At 38.1% G+C, this 10950-nt stretch overlaps 1 protein-coding gene across 1 annotated transcript in view; it reads right to left on the bottom strand.

Moving 5' to 3' along the window:
* Positions 1–10775, bottom strand: part of NCAPG (non-SMC condensin I complex subunit G) — a 33148-nt gene extending 22373 nt beyond the window's left edge. The window contains 6 exon segments of the mRNA XM_009279124.2: positions 2028–2220; positions 6110–6194; positions 7147–7292; positions 8687–8939; positions 9833–10042; positions 10665–10775. Of these exon segments, the coding sequence (XP_009277399.1) occupies positions 2028–2220; positions 6110–6194; positions 7147–7292; positions 8687–8939; positions 9833–10042; positions 10665–10775 (998 nt within the window).
* Between the last annotated feature and the right edge of the window lie 175 nt (positions 10776–10950).

The following is a 10950-nucleotide window of genomic DNA, read 5'->3' as shown; positions in this document are numbered from 1 at the left end:
GGAGAAAAGACCAACACCCACCTCGCTACAACCTCCTTTCAGGTAGTTGTAGAGAGCGATGAGGTCTCCCCTCAGCCTCCTTTTCTCCAGGCTGAACAACCCCAGTTATAATCATAGTATGTCAAATGCAAAAAGTAATAGAACTGCTTCTCAACATCTCTGTAAGCTCATCCTCCATTTACCAGTCATAGGACCCCCACTCCTTTTTATAATCATAGTCTTTTCCATGCTACGCATGGCATATAATCTTTGTTTTCAGAAGCAGAACATGAAGTTGTGCATTAATTCTACCTCAAAACAGAAAAGACAGAGTACCACTGCCAGTGGTACTTTTCACTCCCTTGAATCCCTTTTTGCTTGCAAACTATCAATAACAATTCTGTTTTTCTTTTAGGTCCCTCACACACACACACAAAAAAAGAAAACAAAAAAACCCCAGCAACATGTAGATGAAAACTGATCATTTGATGGCTTCCCATTAATCTGACAAGTCTTTATTTAAAAGTAAATTTAACAAACAGAAATCATAGACTTCAAAAATCTAAGCATTTATCAGATACTGCATCACTCAAGCTGTAGTCAGAAACATCATACAAGAATAAGCCTAATATTTTCCATAAATCAAATAACCTCTTTACAAGCTGAATAATTGCACTCATTTCTCAAAATGTCAGTGGTCTAACAGACCTACTTCTTAAAAAAATTCTCAGTTAGCCCAGTTTTTCAGAACGGAAGCCTCATTTTGTGCAGGATCAAAGTCAGACTGACAAGTCCATAACTATATAAATTTTTCCTTTGAACCTCTTAAGATATTAGCACATTTCCAGAGGCTGTAAGAAAGTTATTTTACTGTTATTGATGCTTTTTAAAGCCAGACAGGCCCACATCTATAGCTTTGGAGTGCAACGCATGTAGCATCTACTGATTACAAAACATTTCTCATAAGCTACTACTAGAATGCAAGACGCTTCTTATGATGACATTACACATTTTCCCCCAAAACACGGAATAAGATTTTGTTATTACTTTTTAATCAGTGACAATTTGTCATTTAAGTTTATCATCTGATATTAGACTCCTACCACTGTTAATAATCATTCTACTCTGGTCACCTCAATTAACTCAAGCTGTTTTTCTCACACCTTTTTGCCTCCCTTTGCAATTTCCTACAACTTCTAATTTCTTGTTTTCTTCCCCTCTTCATTTTTGCTTTATGTATCTTAATATTCACCACATCATCTTCTTCATAGCTTAGGAACTCACTTAGTCAAATTCTACCAAACATTAACACAGGAAAAGAAGCCTCTAAGATACCAACTTCCGTCAAGCTCTGTTAATACGAGTAAAATACCTCCAAAAGAAGGCTGAAACACAAGCCAAATAATTCCATTCTGATTGATTCTCCAAACAGTTCATGGATGGCTGAACCAGTTCCAAATTGTGCTGCCTCTAGCTCAGCAAAAAGCATAGAGAGAAGCCAAAGAGGACTAGGAAATGTGTGAGAAAGACCAGAAGCATTACTGAGAGGGAGGGAGGAATGGGAGAAAAGAAGCTTTTCAGTACCACAGGTTAAAAGAAGAGAGGAAATTACAGTTGTGGGGGTAAACTAGAGCATTGCTTTATTGTAAGCTGTACAGACAGTACAGGAAATAAACCAAATTAGACTCTTAAGTTGTTACTCATAGAAAAGCTTGTTTAGTTGATTAATTTACTGCCTCCTTTTAAATTCTAAGAGTGAGATTTTTGGGGTGTTCAAGAAACAAGAAGTCAAAGACATTTTTAATTTTTTCCTCCTGTGTATCTGGCACAATCATTTTTAGCTAATGAACACAGATCTTTTAAAGAAGAAAAAAGCATATCCAAAACACTTAAGTACACAAACACCAGGGAGACATCATGGCTTACACCACAATATCAGTCTTTTATCACAGGTAATAGTTACTCTGCTCCCCATTTGGGTATAACCTTTAATTTAATATTCTTATACAAAATATTAATCTTTTGGAAATGAAAACTGATCTGCATACCTACTGTCAAGGTTTTTACAGTTCTGAACAAAGTCATGGAGTGGAGATAATGAAAACATAGCATTTAGTACTGAGATGGCCACTTCTGGGCAGTTTTCCACATCCAGTCGATGAAGCAATTCTAAAACATCCCCTTCAGTCAGTCGTAACCAGGCTTGAAGCAGCTTCTTCTTCATTACCTCCTTTACAGCATCTAATAATACAGGAATTTAAATGGTTTAAAACATTAAAGGTCAAAAAATGCCAAGTTTTCAACATACTTTCACAAATTATTTTTCTATAGAAGGCTTTTTGGAAAGAAGTTATTATATAGTTGGATTTAACATTACCTTAAAAAAAAAAAAGAAGAAAGAACTACCTACGGAGCACTACTACATTTTTGAGGCAACATTCCCACCCCCCCACCGGAAAAAAAAAACCTCTGTCCAAAAAAACTGTTACATCTAAAGACAGCACCTCAACTCAGAAAATCTACAAACCATGAACTCTTGTAGACCAAGGAAATATTCTGGGGAAGCATTGTTATATACTTGCTCTGTTTCAGGCATTTAGGAATTGGCCACTTTTGGAGGCAGGATACTACTGTACAGACCTTTAGTCTGGACTGCCACACAGAATTCTTGTGTTAATTCAATTATTCAACTGGATTATGAAATTTACATAAAGATACCTTAAGCCCCTCCTCCCCATTGCCACAATGAACAAATGGTTTCTGGATCAGTACAGTACTATTTAATCAAGGAAAAAAGTATTTATGGGAACATCTAGAATATGTACTTCATTAATACACATAGATGTAAGCAGGGAAGTAGAAAGGCTAATAGTCTGGTGGAAGTAAAAACGTAATAACTAGGGAGTGATACAAGTACGCTCTTAGGACCTTTTAGAAAACAATATTCAATATAATGGAAACAATAAAGTCCACATACATTGACAACATTCATCTTTCCTCTTACATGTAACATGATAATAAAGACAGCACTTAAATATAGTCAAGAGTTCAAAAAGAGCTCTAAAAAGGCCTTGAAAGAGCCAAATTAAGGTCCTAAGAATGAAAACCTCTCCAAGAAGGTGAAAAAAACAAACTAGTAGAATGTAGTAGAATGAAAGAGAATGAGTGGAGAATTGACAGCTGAATGCACCCTGAAAAGTAGAACTAAGCAGAATCTGGATTATGTCTTCTAGGTCTTGTTTAATTATAAACCCTTGTTCTGAAGCCAATACGGAAGAACATCCAAAATTTCAACCTAGCAACCTTCAATGAGCAGGTTCCTCTCTTGTTAACTTGGGAGTTACTCAGAGAAGCAAATTCGATAAAGATATACATATTCAAGGTTATAGAATTTGCAAAACAGATCAAAATGAGGGAATACTACTGGATGTATATATAAATGCAGCCAATTTGGAACATAAACCTCTTTTGCCCAGCAAAGAGCATATGATATCAATGGTATCACTGAGGCTACATACCCTGGCAGACATTTTTCCTTGTGATTCTAGGTGTCAAGAAAAAGAGCAAGTTCTCAATAGCTGGGATGAAGAATCATCCTAAGGAAAAGATAGACACCAACAGAAAAAGTATCTGCTCTGGATCATAAAAGGTGGCAGTTCTTTATGTCAAACACCTCAGTGTCACTGAAATACAGGCCATGTAGAAAGGCTGTACCTTCTCAGTAAGGGAATACAACAAATCCTTGTTCCTGACAAATGAAGGATCACAGGAAAAAATAGTGAAGGTAGCTTCCCTCCCAGTTTTGAAAGATTACTAGAACAGAAACACATTCACCCTAAGACAAAAAAATTATCCGTCAAGACCAAGTTCAATATCTTTATCGATGATCTGGATGAGGGGATTGAGTGCACCCTCAGTAAGTTTGCAGATGACACCAAGTTGGGCGGGAGTGTTGATCTGCTCGAGGGTAGGAAGGCTCTGCAGAGGGACCTGGACAGGCTGGATCGATGGGCCGAGGCCAACTGGATGAGGTTCAACAAGGACAAGTGCCAGGTCCTGCACTTGAGCCACAACAACCCCATGCAGCGCTACAGGCTTGGGGAAGAGGGGCTGGAAAGCTGCCTGGCGGAAAAGGACCTGGGGTTTTTGGTCGACAGCCGGCTGAACATGAGCCGGCAGTGTGCCCAGGTGGCCAAGAAGGCCAATGGCATCCTGGCCTGTATCAGAAATAGTGTGGCCAGCAGGAGGAGGGAAGTGATCGTGCCCCTGTCCTCGGCACTGGTGAGGCCGCACCTCGAATACTGTGTTCAGTTTTGGGCCACTCACTACAAGAAGGACGTTGAGGTGCTGGAGCGTGTCCAGAGAAGGGCAACGAGGCTGGTGAAGGGTCTGGAGAACAAGTCTGATGAGGAGCGGCTGAGGGAACTGGGGCTGTTTAGCCTGGAGAAAAGGAGGCTGAGGGGAGACCTCATCGCTCTCTACAACTACCTGAAAGGAGGTTGTAGCGAGGTGGGTGTCGGTCTCTTCTCCCAAGTAACTAGCAATAGGACGAGAGGAAATGGCCTCAAGTTGTGCCAGGGGAGGTTTAGATTGGACGTGAGGAAAAATGTCTTTACTGAAAGAGTGGTTAAACATTGGAAGAGGCTGCCCAGGGAAGTGGTTGAGTCCCCATCCCTGGAGGTATTTAAAAGACGAGTAGATGAGGCACTTAGGGACATGGTTTAGTGGGTGGTGGTGTTGGGTCGACGGTTGGACTCGATGATCTTAGAGGTCTTTTCCAACCTCAATGATTCTATGATTATTGGGGGAGGAGGGGGGCAGGGAGACAGGGGCAGGAGGTGGCAGCCAGAAGACAAGAAGCAGCTAGTTAGGTCAAACAGCAAACTAGCATACTGATAAGAAATAGTAATTCAGAACATGGGTTTTTCAGTGCTGGACTTCAAAAACAAAACCTGACAAACTTCATTAGACTACTATAGAACAATTCAGGGTACGTGGGGAAAAATGCTAATTAAAACTTATTATACAGAAGGAGGACTTCTTTTTAAGTGTAGTTCTATACAGCATAAGAAAGCACTCGGCCAACCCCTCTCTTCCTTTGCTGTCAAGAGCATACTAACATCATCCCCAACTAGCCAAAAAGAAAGGCAGATCAAAAAAACCACATGCATACACGACACACCTTTAAGAGCCCCAGTTACTAATGGACACAGTACTTTTATCTTGTTCTCTAATATCCACATAGGTCATACTTCTCACAGTTCACAAGCAACACATCACTAAGCAAGGAAAATTCTCAAAGTAAAATTCAACAGGGCTTAGTGCAGAATTTCCAAACAAAGTATGTGGATAACACAGTAGCACTTAGAAAAACTGGCAGCTCTTATTGTGAAATTCATGTATATAATTGCTATTGTCGCAAAAAAAAAAAAGCCATGTTCTATGTAGGCAGGCCAAAATTGTCTCACTCAGATGCATGTGACCTTTTGATCTTTTGGCAACAACATCACACACAATTATGGGTACATTCTGAATGGCTCTTTATATAAAAATGATACAGTACAGAAGACGTCAAAAAGAATAAAGCTGCTTCATGATGAATGAGGGTCAATCAAAAATTAATTTAAAAAAAAAATTCAAGCTAGTTAAACAAAAAACTAACCAGCTGACAAGATTTCTCTCCGAATGCACATAGGAAACAATTTCAAATAATTATCAAACTGATATTAATGTTTACATTTCAATTCTTTAATATATTTATGAGTTACAAAAATATCTGTAATGAAACATGTTTCAAAATACACTGATTTAAATAATTACATTTTTTCTACTTCTGTGTTTAATTACACAGTTGTTTTTTAATTTTAATAGCATTTGGTCCTATTTTAGAGCTCAGTGGCTTTCGAGTTTTTTGAAAGTGCAATCCTTTTCTGGTTTGTCCACTATAAGGGAACTGGAAAACCAAAGCAGTAAGCAGAATCTCTTGTGCTTAAACATTTCCTGGTACCTCATGACTCCCTTTGAGCTCCTTATTATTGCCATCACAGCTTCCACATAAATCATCCCCCAAACATTAGAAAGTATTCTCCCAAACATTTGTATTAAGATGTTGAGAAAGATGATCTCTTACCAGATCTGTCATTAAGTCCTTGTTGCAACAATTTTACTCTCTGCGCTATTGACAGAGCTCTCATGTGAACTTTTTCTGCCAAAACCTTAAAAAAAAATTAAGACATTAAAATCATTTCTACAAATGATAACAACTGTATTCATTAACCACCTGTGGGTTTAAACTCTGTTTTATCCATCCATAGAAACCGTAAGTCAATAAAAGCCTGTAATACCTATACCATCAGCATCTTACAAATACATTAACAAGCAGATTCTTGTGCATGGAAGAAAATGTAAAATAAAATAAAGTAAGAATAAAGTTAACAAATAGCTTAGAAGCTTGGCAGCTCCGCTTGAATGCAACACCTGGATATGAAAACTATTCTCTTGTTAAAGCTCCAAGAGCAATAAATACCTGCAATGAAATGACTGAAGTATGTACTTTTCTTAAAGCCTACTAACACAGAGATTCAGTTAAAAAATAGAATTTAATCTAAGTTAAGAAAGAACAGAAGATGGTTCTGTGCGAAAAAACTGAACATTTTGTTTGAAGATCTTGCCTAAGATGCCTGCACAAGAAATACACATGGTAGCATACCTTCTTGCCCTTACCCTACACGTAAACATAAGTAATGGTTGATAGTTCTCAAAATTGGAATACCAAAAATATGATTTTTTTTTTGCACTAGTATTGCTGTGATCCTAACTTTACTGAATTATCTATTATGTAATAACAGAGAAGAAAAATTGCTTCACAAACATCACAAAATGCATAGACAGAAAACAAAAGATTGTATACATAATCTATGCTTTTACTGCCTGATCCTGAAGAGCCACGTTCTATCACAAAAGTAATTTCTAAACAACCAAGTTCTGCAGTCAAGTTCAAGGGTTTTAACTTGAAAACTTGTATTAAATCACTCCCCCTCAAAATTCTGGCAAGTGAAAATAAATTATTTAACCATTCTGAGTGTTTAACCGGTGAAATATAATAAAAGTTTTAAAGCCTTTTTCCTATATCAGTCTTTGAAATTAATATTAAGTGATCCAATTTACCTCATATGCCTGCTTCCTGACAGCTTCCTTCACATCCAGAGTGCGGCCTACAATTTTTGGGCAAGTCCTTGCTGATGGAGCAATACACGACAGCACTGCACGCCTCACTTCTGAATTTGAATCATTTTCAAGCAAAGTGTTGTAAACTGAAAGTAAAATAGTCATAATAATGTTTTCATAAGAGTTTGGAACATTACAGAAAAACAGAAAATACTTAAAAAAAAGTCAGCAGCTGTTATTAAAACCCTTCCTCTGCTCCTGCATAGCTCATACAAATTTAGGGAACAGTTTAGGGTCACAAGCCCAAGATTTTATGGCAATTACATGCTGAGCTATGATCTCAAAAGAAAGTCAACTATGAAAAGAATATTTGCAATCATGAGTAGGATCTTCAGTTAATAACTCTGAAAATTGCTACTCTATATCCCACCTATAAATAACCACTTTGTCATTTACTGGACAAAAAAAAAAATGCTTCCAAATGTTGGGTCCTTAAGACCTCTATTCACTGGTTATACATCCTCATTACCTTTGAGGTAGATCCTCAAGTTTTCCTATAAATGGAAAACTGCAATCTCCATTAAGCCTACCAAAACTCAAATAGTAACTCTCTCACATAATGCTTTTTGTTATATTCTTGACCCTTCTTTAATATTAAAAGCAACAACAAAAAGAATTTAATCAGAGAATACTTGAATTCATCTTCTTGCTCTGTGAGATGATGATTAACTATGAAATTTGTGTGCTCCTAAATAAGCAACTTATAAACAAACACTTAGAAAATATAATTTCAAAGAAGGTACCCTTAACAACCAAAAAACCCCAACTAACTAACTTACTCCCTTCACAAAAGACAGTATGTAAAGTTTAGTCAGGGCACAATTCACACAACAGCTGTGCTGGTACAAACCTACAGTCTATCTACCTTGAGACAATGGAAGCAGATGCTTCGTCAAAAATCATACCATACACAAAGAAACCCACAAACAGCATCGAGAAACCTGGGTTCCAGAGGTTTTGATCTCTTAAAGGAAGTGAGGAGAAAAAAGGCCAAAAAAAGCATAGGTCAACAATGTCAGTAATCAGTTTGCCTCTCATGGGGCAGACAGCCATAATTTGAGACAAAATTAGTTTTTCTATTATCATCTCTACTCCTCTAAGTGGTTTTGTACCAATTCAATTCAATTAATGGCACAAAAGGGTCCTTAGAGGGTAAGGACTGAGCAAGCATGTATCATATCTCCACCCCAATTAGCAACACACCATTATTCTCACCATCCTTCAGCTACATTCAGTTCATAGAATAGCCTGAGCCCAATATGATTTCTGTCTTTTAATCCCCAGTGGATCTCTCCTTCAAACAGTTCTGTACATTCAAGGGGAAAAGACAGAAGTCTTGCATCTATAACCTCCTCTGGCAAAGAGCTCCACAGTTTATGAATTACTATAAGACTACCCTCTAAGATTTGTTTATTCAATGCTTAAAAAAAAAAGCTTAAAAATGTTTTAAAGTAATGTAAATCAACAAATGTTCTTAAACAAAAGAAAAAAAAATACTACTTAATATTAACAACAGGACAGTTTTCATCCTTAGGATCTTGAAGTCTAGACAGGGCCAAGACAGCTTGAATTCTCACATTTGAAAATTTATCTTTAAGTCTAATCAGCATAGCTTCATTAATTTTATCAAATAAGTCATCGTCAATCTGGGCATTCTCTGGCATATTTCCCAAAATCTTATTAACAAGCTGACATGTTCGAAACCTAACTGCATGGCTGTTTGCATTGTGAGACTTAGGGAAAGAAGAGGAAAAAAAAAAAGTATTCTTATAAACAAACTTCTCTCATTTCCAACATAAGGCTATTAATACGCACATGTAAGTAGTTAATATTCTATACAGTACATGAAATATGCACTTCTGTATTTCAAAAGCTTTTCCTATTTAAGTTTATTTTTAATAAGATTAAAAAGTCACAGAACTGGAAAACAATTATGGCACATCACCTATATCAGTGGTACTTTACATAATTAGCAATGCCTTCACAAAGGAAGAAACATGCTTACCACTCAATGTAGACTACAGTACATTATCTAACTTACCACTCTGTCTTCATAAAACATTAGAAGAAAAAAAAAGGATATTAGCCATGATGACTAACGATCTTGGCCTGATGAATATTTTTTCTATGTCAAAATACTAGTTTAAGAAAACGTAATTCTACTTGTGTTTCCATGCTATTGGAATTGTTGATCTTCTTTCTATATAACACTTGCAATAAGCAGAAAGGAATAATACATATGCCAACCATATTTGTATGAAAGATCTTTTAATATTTTTACTTATCAAAGAAACAGTATGAATTCATTTCCACAACACTTCCACAATTTCACACTTATAAATGCGCCTATAGTAAAGCCTATGACACATCTGACAGCCAAATAAGAAAACAGTTCATATTTTCTCACAGGCCTAACTTTTGAAATCCAGTTGTTGAGTTACTGGGGGCATGTGGTGGGGTTTTTGGGTTTGGGGAGGGTGGTGTTACTCGTAAAGCACTAGCTTTGCCTTGCTTTTACTTTTTAAGTTCTAGTTTGTAGGTATCATCTCGAGTGCCAGCAAGTTTTCCCCACTGCATGAAGTTTCCGTTTGTGATGTTAAAGATTTAATAATAAGTGTAACTGTACCTCAAGCAGAAAGTTAAACACATAATTCAGAAGTAAATTATCTTCTTCTCCCTCCTCACTACCATCCTCTTTCTCCATTTGATAAAATGAAGTAACAAATTTAGCCACAAAATCGATCACTTGTTCCACTGCTGGTTCCCGTCTGTAGATTATCATAGCATACTTAAGGAAACGAACGAATTTTTCATGAAAATCTTCCTTATCTTCCAACTGAAAAAAAAAAAAAGAAAATCAAACCACAATAAAAGATAACTAACTGGTTCATCTTTCAAAAGCAGTACCACAGAAAAATAAAATAAATGGTTTTATAATTGACAGCTTCCATTTAAATTTTTAAAGCGCTAAAGCTGACACCCGCTGTTGTGCACGCTTCACTGAAAATTTTGCTTTAACTCCACAAAAGGCATGTGTCTTGACCGCTGGGCTCCATTCTGGAGTTTACATTTACCTGCTAAGAGGTTTCAGAACGGCAATCGACACCCTCATCCATTACTATCCTGTGTCACACCTACTTCTTGGGTATCCAAACACCTTCCAGCAACATCATTAATACCTGCCGTGGGCTGTTCTTACACCCATTTTCGCAGGGGACAACTGCGTATTAATAGTTTAGCGCGTGGCTTGTTCGGGTTTTTTTGTTTTTTTTTTTTTAAGTCGCAGGGCTCTTCTTAGGCATACCGGCCTCAATGCTTCTTTTAGGGGAAACAAGGCCGAAGAGGCCCCCTGCCCTCTGAAGGAAAAGCAGAGCAGTAGCTGAGCGCCCTCACTTTCCCCTCAGCCCGGCGGGTCACCGCTCCTCCCAGCCGCTGGCACGCCCCGAGGGCAGGCGTACCTGATTATAGGTGCTCTTCAAAGCCACAACAAGTTTCGCATGGTTCTGGTGAGGCTTCTGGGCCAGCTGAAAGGCTTCTTTGATTTGCAGAAGCTTCTTTTTTGCTCCCATGGCTGCAGAGAAAGGGGACGGTCACGTCACGACTCCCCTGCTCCGAACTCCCGTAGCGCGGAGCCGCCCCGGGACGGCGGAGAGCTGCTGTTCCCGCACAGGGCCCTACAGCAGCAAGGCCGCTCCCAGCGGCGGAAGGAGCGCGCACCGCAAGCGGACCGAGGCTCCCGCCCAA

Source organism: Aptenodytes forsteri, unplaced genomic scaffold (assembly GCF_000699145.1).
Source record: "Aptenodytes forsteri isolate BGI_AS27 unplaced genomic scaffold, ASM69914v1 Scaffold242, whole genome shotgun sequence".
Classification (NCBI taxonomy): Eukaryota; Metazoa; Chordata; class Aves; order Sphenisciformes; family Spheniscidae; genus Aptenodytes; species Aptenodytes forsteri.
The sequence above is the reverse complement of the archived record's forward strand: the minus strand, read 5'-3'. Positions and strand labels throughout refer to the sequence as shown.